The sequence below is a fragment of the Pelodiscus sinensis genome, chromosome 2, assembly GCF_052426305.1.
Source record: "Pelodiscus sinensis isolate ZL-2025 chromosome 2, ASM5242630v1, whole genome shotgun sequence".
Lineage (NCBI taxonomy): Eukaryota > Metazoa > Chordata > Testudines > Trionychidae > Pelodiscus > Pelodiscus sinensis.
Genome location: NC_143053.1, coordinates 79,553,606 through 79,566,425, shown reverse-complemented (window position 1 = coordinate 79,566,425; position 12,820 = coordinate 79,553,606). Strand labels below are relative to the sequence as shown.

Here is a 12,820-nt window from a genome sequence, read left to right as displayed (position 1 = left end):
AATACTGACTTAAGGCATCAATCATGTAACAATCAGAAGAGAACCAATGTTTGCTATTATGTTCTAAGCTGAATGGAATGCACAGAGATGATTCAAGCTGTCTGGCCAGTGTACAGGACATTAATCCTCTAAAAATACCTGGTACATACCAACTGGAATTATATCCTAAGTTAAAAACAAAGTTCTATATCCTTTTGCTTTTTTATTTTCATTATCAGATAATAGGGCAATAGTCATTTGAGAACAGGGCTTTATTAAGGGATTATTGACCAGCTGGATTTAATGACCCTTGAGCAAGGGACTCCTCACTGATCTTTACTTTCCAGGAAATGCTGTAAGCCTTGATCATTATTGCTCACTTCCTGATTCAGTCCTAGCTTTATTATTTATTTGTATGACCATGGTACCTGGACTCCATTGTGTCGGGTGCAGTATAAAAAAAATCAACTTGGATTGGTTTTATTTGGGGGAGGGGCACTATTAACTTATGGGAGATGTTAGATAAAACTGTGCTATATTTCTAACGTGAGTTAAGCTCCAGGAAAAAAAGGATAATTAAGGTATACAACTAATTCCGAACATTGACAAGTGTGATGCAGAATATAATACTGATTTGAAAAGTTATCAGCTGATAGTTTTGGTGAAAATGTGATTAACTTATTTCAATATGTCATTTGTTCTGGCACCATGATTTGATCTCCTTCACTTCATGAAGATGTTTGAAAGCATTATTTTAAACTATGGCTGTGCTGGTATTTTTGATCACATATAATTTCAGTGGATTTTAAAGGCAATATGCTGGTACTGGATGCATTTTAAACTGGCACCTATCATAAGCAAAAGTATAGAAGAGCTGCTAGAAGAAAAGATGATAGTCCCATGAAATATAGTATGGACAAGAAAATCAAAAGCACATGTAATTTATAGGCGGAGATGGAACAGAAGAGGAAAAAGGAGGCACTGTAGCCTTCTGGGCAGGAAAGTGGGAGGAGGGGAGAACACCACAGAACAGGGCAGCCACAGACAAAGGTGGAAGGAGATAGCCAGGGAAAGATAAGGGTGAAGAAAAAGAATTTGCAAGAGTTACATTAGTCAGGCAGTGAGCTAGATAAAATGTCCCAGAGGGAACAGGAAAAAGGGAAGTAGTTATGGGAGAGGAGAGAGACAGCTAAGAGGAGCAAGGTTTGAGGAGCAACGCCTGAGGAATAGGTGAAAAGGCAGGACAAGCAGAGATAGGAAAATGTAGTTACATGGGTCTGGAATTATGTAGAACATCTATTACCAGCGTCCAGGAGAAGGGGGGGGGGAGAGTGGAAGAAGGGGGGAGATTAGATGAATATCTGTGAGGCCAGAAAGGAGGAGATGAGATATCAGAAGGATAAGAAGAATAATGGAAACAGAGGGAGTGATGATGATGATGAGGATAAGGATTTTTGAAAATAGAAGACTGAGGGAAAATGAGCATGGGTGAAAATAAGAGCATTAGGAGAAGGGGTATGCTCTTCAGGGTAGGAATTGATTCTTCCTCTGTGTTTGGAACCCAGCACATTTCAGACACTACCACCACTTAAACAATACAGTGGTGATGCACAAAGGCAGTACATAAGAAAGAGCAGGTGCTGCTGTTAAGGGAGAGAATAGGAGACAATGGAACAAAGAAAAGGCTTTACAGGAAAGAGGAGAAATAATCAATCAAAGCAATGAACTGGTGCTGAGTTGGCAATCAATAGGTGAAGAGTAGGTAAATTATATGAAAATTGCACAACTGGCTATAGGCCATATGTCCAGAGTAAATGTTCTCTAATATTATCTATAAATTGCTTCTTGCTTTCTTCCTTCCTTATTGGTCCTTAAATCTCCTTTTTGGATCTATGGTTTTTTTTCCTATGAGATCAAGGATAAGGGTCAGATCCTGTGATACTTCCTCATGCATGTTCCCATCAGGATGACTCAGGAACAAGGCCTACTCAGATTTCAAATGTAAATATTCCAGTGGGATAGGAAAACCCAATTAAAACATTTTTTTAAACATTGTTCACAAAACTGAAACTGATTAGAACCAGAAAGTGAGACTAAAAAACAGTCTAATTTCACTAACTGAGTGAAATGCATGTTGTAAACAAATGATATAGCTGGGATAAAAAAAAATTGGTTTTTAAAACTGTTTAAAACTCAATGACAGGTGAGGGTTTTAAGATTACAAATAATATGTACACATGTATATTCTGACTGTCCTAAAGCAAAAGTGCAGACTAACATAGTTTTATAACTTATCGAACTATTATGTTAATAAATTTAATATATAAAAAAGTCTCATTGACACTTAACATAAGATGTATATATCCCAAAAAACTACAGAGTTTACTTCTTGTTTCCCTTAAGATCAAACAATCCCTGTTTTTCTTTAAACAAGAACTATGGAGAGTTTCACAAAGAGATGGGCTTTTGTGACCAAGTATAAAACAAGTCAAGAGCTATGATGTAAAATGGGCCTAGTAGCTCATAGATTAGCAAGTGGGAAAAAATGTAGTTCGTTTCTATATTTATACCCCCTTACTTGTGCTCTGTATTAAGTATAACTGTTCTCCTCCACACTCCATTACTACCCCTCGCAATCGGCACTCATGTTCAGTTATCCCACAATTAAACTAAATCTCAAAATGAGTCGCCAAGAGCCACGCAGACTTTAACCACCACCCCTTCTCCTTGCTTCATATACAGGAAGATCAACAACATATGAAATATAAACACTTGCAGCTGTGCCCATTACCCCCCAAGACCATCGGCTGCAAGGAAAGTCGTGGGGAGCGGGGGGAGGGGAATAGTGACTGCAGAAGGAAACGAGAGCCGCGGCTGTAAGCAGAGACAGACCCACACGGCAGCCGAACAACCAGGCCTGCTAAAGCCACAGCATCTGCAGTGCTAACGGGACATGGCAGCGGCAGCAGGAAGAGGAGGACGGGATGGGATCCCCCCCCCCCCCCAGCTCGGCAGTGCAGTGAGCAAAGCTTACCTTGAAAGACATCTTGCACATCACAGCAGCGGCTCATTCCGAGCTAGCCAGGGGGACGGGCGCAGCCGACTTTCCTCTCCAGCACTTTCTAGCCCTTCACCCACTTGGCAGATAGACTCGCTTTGCAGAGTGGCTGGAGCACAGCGTCTGCAGGGGCTGCATGCAGCATCACGGCTGAGTTAGCAGCTGCTCACAGCTAGAGAGACAGCTACACTCTGCACCGCTCACTGACTCAGGAATCCACACGTCTGTCGTCCACCCTCATCCCAGCATAGAACAGTGCAGGTCTGTGGAACCAGTGCATACATCCACCCACGTTTCATGCAAACTCGTGTGTCCACAGATGGACACATTCTCAAGTATGCAGATGCCTCCTCCTTGCCTTACACCCTTCATACTTCTCAGTGAACAGACACGTGCATCTGCTTCACACAAGCACCTGTAATACTGTGTTCAAATGTGCACACGGAAGCATCCTATTACGTTATGTTTAATGATACATATGTTCCAAATATGAATGTATGCATGACAGACACTATAGATATGCAATAACCAAATGCAGACAGACATTTGCATTGTACAAACTCACAAAAATGCAAGCATACTGAGCCAAACTATGCCCTGCTTACAAAGGTGTGGAGCTTTACTACCAAGGGGATGATCAATAAGATCAAGGATAAAACAAGACACAGGTTTTATATATATATATATATATATATATATATATATATATATATATATATATATATATATATATATTCAGAACACAACAAAAATTATAGCATCATATATATATATATATATATATATATAATGCTATAATTTTTGTTGTGTTCTGAATCTTAGGCTTAGTCCACACAGTTTTTACACCAATTAACTATTTCAGTTAGAGCTGCGATTTAAAAAAAACCCACAATAGTTAAATCAGCTCAATTCTCTAATAAGAATGCAAAAGATATAAAGGTACCTTATAACACTATATAGCTTGCTCCCCTAAATGTACAGGAAAAACCTACATAAGCACCTTTATCCAGGTATAACCACACCCATCTAAGGGGGAAAGGCAGTTACCATTTGGCTTTATAGTGGTTTCTAACAGATATAGTTAAAATGGTAGAAAAGCCTTTATATGTCCACTGATGTCACACACACCCACCACCAAATCTTCACTTCTTGACTTCTTTTCCTGTTTACATGCTCACAGTACTTTGCCACTTCTTCCAATCCATGGTGTGCATTTGTGAGTCTTGGAGCTCCAGCCCTCTTCTCATCAGAATTCTTTTATCAGAGTCTTTCCATTGTATTTTCAGTCTTATACATCCTTTCTTGCCATCTTCTTCCTCCCAAACTTTATTTGCTGGTCCTTCTTCTTCCATTTGTAGTCCCCCTCCTGTTCAGTATGAAGGTATTCAACATAAGGAAAATCTGCCTTGTGACTTTTTACACAACTTTGGAAAACTGGGCCTGAGGCTCCTTTGTGTGCTCTGTGTTGTGTAGCCTCAGACCAGACCTACTCAGACAAACCACCAGGTACAAGGTTTTATTCTGTAAAAAACCCCATATAGAACATGGTTGCAGTTCAGCAGATTCCTTTTTACTACTTGTGTCCTACTCTCAGCTTCAGTCAGTGCAGAAACTTCCTGCTGGGAGAGTCAGGAATTCCCCGGCAACAACCAGGAAGCTCTCACAACATGCCACAATGAATAGTTCACAACTTGTTCCCATGGCTACTGTTGAAGTAGACGGACCTTGGGCTATACAATCTTATCACATGTCCAGCACATCTCAAATGTGTGCTACCCAGTCTACATATCTCTGAGGGTATGTCTACACAGCAGCATTATTTTGGAATGACATTATTTTGAAATAATAAAGTGCGCATCTACACAGGAAAACATTATTTTGAAATAATGTTGAGATGGAGGATTTCTTACTCCAACTACTGTAACCCTCACTGTACGAGGAGTAAGGGACGTCAAAGGAAGAGTGTTCTTCCTTTGACTTCCTACTGTGTAGATAGCTTAATTAGGCTTTTGGCGCTATTTTGACCTCAGTTATGCAACTGATATAGCTGAAGTTGCGTAGCTTAATTCGACTTTTGCCCTGCTATGTAAACGTATCCTGAGTGTCCCAAATTCATCTTACCCCTAATTTCTTCCATGCGCACTGCCTCACCATGGCTTGGCAGCTCTTCTCACTTTTCTTTTCCATTTGTTGCATGATTGCCAGTCACTCAGTGTTGCCACTTTTTTGCTGCCATCCATGCATCTTCCATTCTTTGCAGTTTTCCAGGCCTCTCTCTGATAGCACTAATTGTACTTCCCAAGTGCACAAATTCTTTCTTACACTTCAGCTTCTTTTTTGAACATTCAATCAACCGCTCTTCTCTACTTGCATAATTTGAGTTTTCTTTGTTTACCTTCAAACCAGGGTGTTCAAACACAGATGCCCACTTTAATGCCATATTTTGTGTAGGGTAAAGATTTCTGAGGCAGACTGTAATATTCTGTTAAGAACCCCTACTCTAAATTTCAAGTCTGGAATAGGCACACAAACACCTATACCACAGGTACAGTACCTGAAGGTTACCGCCCTCCCCCCCCCTTGCTTAGCCCATCCAAGGTAGGTCATCATAAAGATAACTATCCAATTACATCTCAGGGAAAGGCCCTACTGGTGAAAGACAGGACATAACATATTCAACAGTGTGCAATTGTCAAGTACCCTTTACTGTCTCTGCTTTAATCCCCCAGGTGCAACACCAATGGATCACATCCATGCAAAGTTACCTTCCTGATGCGAACAGACACATCGCCACTTAACAAATAATTGACAACTGATGTTTGCTTTGTTTAAATACTTGATTAACTAGATATAAGGTATTCTGTAAGCTATGGGTGGAAAACACTATGTAACCTTTAGTTTATTGCTCTCATTTTGTCTCATGAAACAAAATACAGGACTATGTAGCACTTTAAAGACTAACAAGATGGTTTATTAGATGATGAGCTTTCGTGGGCCAGACCCACTTCCTCAGATCAAATAGTGGAAGAAAATAGTCACAACCATCTAATAAACCATCTTGTTAGTCTTTAAAGTGCTACATAGTCCTGTATTTTGTTTCAGCTACACCAGACTAACACGGCTACATTTCTATCATTTGTCTCATGGTTAGCACCTATCCAGGGGGTCCGGGATCTTCCCTTCTCCCATCACTTCATCCACCCATTAGCATCCTATATAATCAGTTGTAACCTATTGTCTGGCAGTGTTCACCAAGCCTGATAAGCGAAGTGACACTTCACCAGCACTGTGTGTTAATAAACCCTTCTGCTTGCTTCATACACGGTGTCCAGACTCTGTTCCAACATTTTCCAATTCCTCTTTGCTATCAACCAAAAGTGTTAGGTCGTCATCATCAGCATGCATTATTTCTCTCTCTACAGGCTTTTATCTCCTCCTAAATAACACCATAACAGGATGAAGTAAAGTAGATTCAGAACTCTGCCTTCTCAATTTCATCATCTCAAAACTTTCCGGAACTCCAAGTATGTTCTCACTTAGCTCTTGACTTTCATCTCCACTTCCCCTCCCACCCATTTGAATAATCCAAACACCAGGTTCCGTGGAACCAAGGTATATGCTTTCTCAAGATCAATAATGCTACACAGGAGTTACACCTTCCATTTGTCATTCCTTTAAACTTCTATCTTATTGTAAATCTTGCATCTTTAGTAGTCATTCCCTTTCTAAAGCCATGTTGCTCTGTTGCTATATTTTCCGTCACCTTGCCTTCAAAGGACTCCCAAGGACACTGAAAGGCTGACTCAAAGAGAGTGATGTCCCAATAGGTGTTTGAATCATTTGCATCAGTCATACCCTTCCAAAGAGACATAATCAATCCTGTCCTCCAGTCATAGGGTATTCATGCTTGATTCAAGTAAACATGTAGTAATCGATAAAGCCACTTTACTGCAGTATCTCCAACTGCCTCAATAGTATCAACAGCTATCACATTTTAACCATCTGCTTTACTATTCTTCATCTTATCCAGTTCTTCTGATGACCACCCACATGTTTAGTTTTATTCATAGACTTCCATTCAAATGAATACAGCTTGAAAAGACCTGGCAGAAGATTTAGGAGTATACTCTAAAAAAAGAAATCTAAAATAATCTACATTATGGCGGTAATGTCCCTTCTCATGTGGAGGCAAGGGTATGTAATGCCACTATCTTTTTATATGAGTAATGCACATTCATTAGGGAGAGATGAGACTCTTACTTAAGGGCTTAACTTGAAATCCATAAAAATGAGGAATTTAAAAACTGATGCTGAAATAATGTCCATAACATGCCCAACTTTGTCTGGATGTAGCAGACCTTGCTGAAAACCTGCTTGATCCAAGATACAGAACAGGGAGCACTAAGATTGGAGTTTAAAAAAATTATTTGCTTTTGTTCATTTATGTTAGATCCTTAGAGATATGGTTCTCCCTTTGATATGCACATGTCACTTGCATACATATTACTGCAGTAGTGGGCAACCTGCAGCCCACGGGTAAGCCAGTGATGGGCTACTAGACAGATTGTTTACCTGGTGTCCACAGGTACAGCTGCCTGCATGTTGCATTGGCCATGGTGAACTGCGACCAGTGGGAGCTGTGGACAGCTGTACTTGCAGATACAAGCAAGATAAACAATCTGTCTGGCAGCCTGCCAGCGGCGTACCCTGAGGAGCTGCGTGTGGCATGGGCTGGAGGTTGTCCATGACTGCATAAGTGGGACTTTCATGTGTTTATTGAAAGGAAAGTATATCACACTGAGATCCACATAGTTATTGCTACATGTCAACAACTGCAGCATTTTCTGCAGATTTTTTTTCCCTATGGCAAAACTGCATGTGATAAAAACAAACTACACGCATTTCTAGATAAAAACAGATGTATAATTTCATGCACCAGCCATACTTCCCCTCCACCTTAAAAGTATCCTGTTGTCAGACTAACCTTAAACTTCTTCAGAGATGTATGTATAGACATGGGTGATCCTTTTGGTTCTATCTAAAATATACTGAATGAATAAAGTAGAACATAGAGCTAGAATCATTCTCACTCTGATCCAGCTAATGAGTACACAGTTTTCTTTGCTCTGACGAGGAAAATACTGGTAATTTGTACAAACTCCCTGCTCCACCCCTGGAAAATCCCGGTATTCATATACTCTATTGTTCTGTGACTCTTATGCCAGCCAAATGACCTTCAATAACCAAAACACTAGCTTTCCAATAGAAGAAAAAAAGCAAAAGAATTCCTTTCGCCTGAACTGCAAAGAAACACGGAGACTGTTGTAATCCAAACTTTCTTTGTGACTGTGGTAAATCTAGATATAGATAAGGATGTGCTTTTTGGTGACTGTGGCAGGGTGCTGTTGCAAGGTAACTAAGCAACTGTCTAACATTTAACAGTGTTCAAAGACCATGGTGATAGCTACAATATAAATGCATACATGGGTAGATAGTGTATATCTGTAAGCATGTGTCTCAGTGTTGAAATGTGTTCAAATCTGGGATTGTTGGTATACCACAATCTACATCTACCAAAGACAATTTGAGCAAAATGTATCTTAATTGAAAATGTTTCTGTTCATAATTATCTTCCTTCTTACACTGTCTTTTTACTGAAGCATAGATTTATTTTTCCCCTTGTCCTCATCTGTATGGAGCAATGATCATTTAGATATTACACAGGATGATTTTTCCCCCATACATTCAGTAGTTCCTTTAGGAACTTAAGAGAAAATAGAGATCTTAATATAGCTTTATTGGTTACAGCTGTACTTGCATTGTTGTCTTTCCTGTCATAAATAATAAAATGCCTTTAATTATTTAGCTAATCTAGAATCAACATATTTTTTGGAATATTACAGAAATGCAGAAAAATTGCTTTGAGCCAGAAGTATAAAAGAAAATTAATTTTAAATTGTAATTTACTTAAACTGCTGCAAGGGATCTTTTTAAAGCCTTTCTTCTTTCATTTAACAATATGATTTGTCTTAAGATGCAAGACCTAGATTGATGGAGTATGCCATGGTCAGAATGTGGACTAGCAGTTTGTGCTGAGGACTAGGTTCTGTTTTCATCCGTGAAAATTGGTTTTCATTTACCAATTTGTGATAAATTACAAATGTAGGCACTAATTACATTTTTTAACAAGAGGCAGAAATTTAGGATTTGTTTAATTTTATACCATGAAATCTGCATCCCAGTATTGTATTGGTGGCTAATGCTGGAACAATGGCGTCTAGGTAGTATGATGTTAATCATTTAAAATATATTGTTTCCACTGCATTTTCTCAGTGAGTCAGTTATACCAGACTGACAGGTTACAGAGTCATGCAGGTTACATCAAGCCTAATAATCATCATATGAAATCATAATTAATCTCTCTTCCTCTTTCCACAAAAATAACAGATATAAATGTCCTGAAAGAATATAAATTATAACAAAAATGTATTTTCATTATCCCATCAAAAGTAACTGATAAGTCAGTCAATAAAACACTAGATTTTCTATCTGACCTGTTACAAACCTTTCATTACAAGACTGTAACATTCTGTCAGTGCTGGTATTTCCTGCTTCCTTAATCTTTATAAAAATAAAGAACTATATGATTAAATGCACTATGTCAACAGTTTGTCATTAGGTATTGATTTTGGTATGCTGTTTTAAAGAGTAATGATAACAGTAATAGTTTTTGGAATCAAAACCTAAGGTCTGAATTCACGCAAACTCTAAATTTGAAATCAAATATTTATCCGCAGAGGGCCTAATCCCATAAACACTGCTCACACGAAGTGGAGGGCTGACAAAACTGGACCCAAATAAGGCAACGCTAAGGCAGTTGCTTCCCTTCACTACCCTAAAAATGTGTCTTAATCCTATTATGAAGAGAGTACCTTTAGGAGCAGGCAGACCAATCTATTTGCCCATTGACACCATGGTCCCTCTGCAAAGATTGTCAACAATAGGACAATTAGTGCCAAATTTGGGCATAGTTTCTATGATGAGGATACTTGGCTGCTAAGAACCTGGTCACTATCTCGTATCCAAACTCATTAACCCATTCCCTGTACGACATCTAACTGATGTCTGATGAAGATTGGATATGAGATAGTGACCTAGAAGGGAAAGGCAAATTGGCACTGTATCTGAGTAAATAATGCACAAATAATTGCCACAAATCTTCATTTGAATTTCTGGATGAATTTGCCACAACTGTTTTCTTTCCTCTGGTCTAGTTGCTTTTAACAGATATTTGTGCAATTGAATTGTAATAACACAGGTGTTCATGGAAAGTGAATTTTAGTTTGAACATTCAAATAATCACAGAAAACTACATTCGTTTTTCACGAGCACATATGATAGAAATCTGCATTTAGCATTTTTGCTCCTCTAGTTAGAGAACAGAAACAATGGCAGATTGACTTATGTGACCAATTGCAGCTGAGTGACGCAGTTCAAATAGAAAGCCAAATTGAACTGAAATTTAAAAAACTTTAATAGAAGTTACCTGTTGCAAATTGTGTGTTTAGTTCTAGTTGGAAGCTCCAATTGCGTAATATAAGTGACTTCTATTTTGTTTTCTGTCATCAGTAGGGTTGCCAGGTGTCTGGTATTGAACCAGACAGTTTGGTATTTTCGCCTCCTGTCTGGTAAAAAAGTTCAGAAAATATCGGACACCTAAAATGTCCGGTACTTTTTTTTTCCCAGCCAGGAGGCGAAAATACCGGGCTGTCCGGCTCAGTACAGAGGCAGCCTGACAACTCTAATGCTTTCTGTGTTCCACAGGGGAGCTATCTGGACCGGCGCAGGGAGGCAAGATGGTAGGTGGCCTCTGGCAGCTTGTTAGGACCAAAAAGCCTCACCACATGTTTCTTAAAGGGGCCATGTTGTGAGTGGGGTTTTTTTTTTTTTTTTTTTTTGGTTCAGTATTTTTTCTGAAACCATCTGGCAACCCTATCAGCTGGGACTGTGGTTCTGGCCTGTATTTTCTTCATGCAGCTTTCACTCTGTTGTCAGACTGTAGTAGTAATAACTTGTAAATAGACAGCACCTTTCTTCCAAGAATCTCTAAGATTTTCATAAATGTTAATTAAGCAACACAACAGCTCAGTAAGGTATGTACAATTATCTGCCTCTTGCAGACAGGAAAATTGAAAGACAGAGAAGCCTTACCCCCACTAGCTCTTTTCCCTCGTATTTGTATCTCCACCAATGGTAGTAATGGTGGGAGCGTTGGGACAGACAAATTGTCATTTTAGCTGCCTTTTCATCTGGACCTGATCTGAACAGAGTTAGACAACATTGTGGTTAAAGAAGCTATGTCTGTATGTATTAGTGCTCTGACAGATGATGTCACTGGTGAAGCTTAGTAATCTGCACACCTTCTGGATGTGGTGTACTGTCCCATTTAGTGTCACTTAGACCACTTACAGAGCAAAAGAATGAGTGTACTCCATGGCCTTTGCTGAGAGCCAAGTGGCTTTTAGCTCAAGCTGTAGAGGCTCATGCACTGTGCTCCAGAGGTGCCAGGTTTGGTTCTGCTTGTCCGTGATATTACAGCTGCACCAATGAGAGGTACAAACGGCAAATTTGTAGAAAAAGGCTAGCACTGACCTGGCCATAGCAGTTAACTGACTAGCCCAAGATCACAAGGAAAATCAATGGCAGAGCTGGGAATATAATCCAGAACTAAGGTCCGGTCTCCAATTTTAAACACAAAGGGTATGTCTACACTACAGAGAACGATCAAAACTGCGGCTGTCGATCTTCCAGGGTTCGAATTAGTGGGTCTACAGGCGAGCCCCGACTTTCGACTGCCAGACATACAACTGCCCTACATTTACGACTACCTTGCTCTGGCTGCCGCCTCCACTGGCACAGCCCCCCACCAGCTGTGGGAGCAGCTCGTGCCACGCTGCCTTCCCCCGGCACAGCCCTCCGCCAGCTGTGGGAGCAGCTGGTGCCCTGGACTATAACTCCCAGGAGACAAAACGGCCAGGAATGGAACCCCCATTTTAATCATTGCACCCATAGGGAAAAAAGGGTTTGACTTACGATGGCTCGATTTACGACGGTTCTCCAGGAACCAATTAGGTCGTAATTGCAGGGCTTGCCTGTAGTTAAGACAGCTAATTCAAATGGAGAGGAACAATCTGGTCGATGCCAGTAGTCCTGCTTCCATGAGGAGTAAGGGAAGTTGAAAGGAAAGTGTTCTCACTTCGACTTCCTGCAGTGTGGACAGTGCCAAAAGTTAAGGTACTTTGACTTCAGCTATGCAATTAATGTTACTGAAATTGAGTATCCTGATTTGACCTTATCCTGTAGTGTAGACATACCCTAATTCACACTCCCTCTTTTGCTATTGAATTAATTTCATCCTTACTATATATGTTACTAAATGTCTTATTTTTGCAGATATATAAGGATACAGCTTGTTTAAAAATATTTTTGTCCCTTCCCAGTCCCAATGTTGAATTTTTCCTCATGAATATTTTTACAGCTTTCATTGTAATTCAGGTTGTTACTGCATGCTTCTGCCAGCTTTTCCCTGCCTTCTCCTCTTTCTTCTAAATACAGTAATTACTCGTTTAACACGTGCCCACTTAACACGTTTTTTGCAATAGCACAATTTTTTTTTTAGAGAACATTTTTTGAATAACATGACCATCCCCAAAATAACACGAAAATAATCAAGTGGCGGACTACTTTGCACGGCAGTGTAAGTTGGTAAAACAGTGGTCATAT

General features: G+C 39.8%; 1 protein-coding gene across 3 annotated transcripts in view; it reads right to left on the bottom strand.

Moving 5' to 3' along the window:
* ANKRD29 (ankyrin repeat domain 29) overlaps positions 1 to 4,582 on the bottom strand; it is a 39,977-nt gene extending 35,395 nt beyond the window's left edge. Inside the window, exons 1-2 of one of the 3 annotated variants that reach the window (XM_075920861.2) lie at positions 4,170 to 4,582; positions 3,014 to 3,169 (exon numbers count right to left, since the gene is read on the bottom strand). In XM_075920861.2, coding sequence (XP_075776976.1) covers positions 3,014 to 3,034 — 21 coding nt within the window. In that variant the 5' untranslated portion in view covers positions 3,035 to 3,169; positions 4,170 to 4,582. Of the gene's footprint in view, positions 1 to 3,013; positions 3,364 to 4,169 lie in introns of those variants that run through there. The other 2 variants (XM_006117207.5, XM_006117206.5) reach the window with 2 other exon arrangements.
* Between the last annotated feature and the right edge of the window lie 8,238 nt (positions 4,583 to 12,820).